Source organism: Octopus bimaculoides, chromosome 30 (genome assembly GCF_001194135.2).
Source record: "Octopus bimaculoides isolate UCB-OBI-ISO-001 chromosome 30, ASM119413v2, whole genome shotgun sequence".
Classification (NCBI taxonomy): domain Eukaryota; kingdom Metazoa; phylum Mollusca; class Cephalopoda; order Octopoda; family Octopodidae; genus Octopus; species Octopus bimaculoides.
Genome location: NC_069010.1, coordinates 2,914,836 through 2,915,061, shown reverse-complemented (window position 1 = coordinate 2,915,061; position 226 = coordinate 2,914,836). Strand labels below are relative to the sequence as shown.

General features: G+C 35.4%; 1 protein-coding gene across 1 annotated transcript in view; it reads right to left on the bottom strand.

Annotated features, from left to right (window-relative positions):
• The window catches only part of LOC106883354 (fucolectin-5), a 7,264-nt gene that overhangs the window by 6,601 nt on the left and 437 nt on the right, over nucleotides 1–226 (bottom strand). The window contains exon 2 of the mRNA XM_052978070.1: nucleotides 22–165. Within this exon, the coding sequence (XP_052834030.1) occupies nucleotides 22–165 (144 nt within the window). The remainder of the gene's footprint in view (nucleotides 1–21; nucleotides 166–226) is intronic.

Sequence of the window (226 nt, the reverse complement as noted above, 5' to 3'; positions counted from 1 at the left end):
CCTGAACAAATATGTACTCACCATATGTTTGATTGTCACACTTCTCTCCACGCCATCCGTCTTCGCAGCCATTTTTACAGATTCCAGAAATTTGGTCACATGATTCCCCTCGAGAACAATGGCATTTATTTATACAATCTTTACCATACAGTTCTTGTGGACATCCTAAATTGATAATAGCGAAATAGTTTCTTTTAAATGAGCATTAAAATAAAACAGTCTTTGA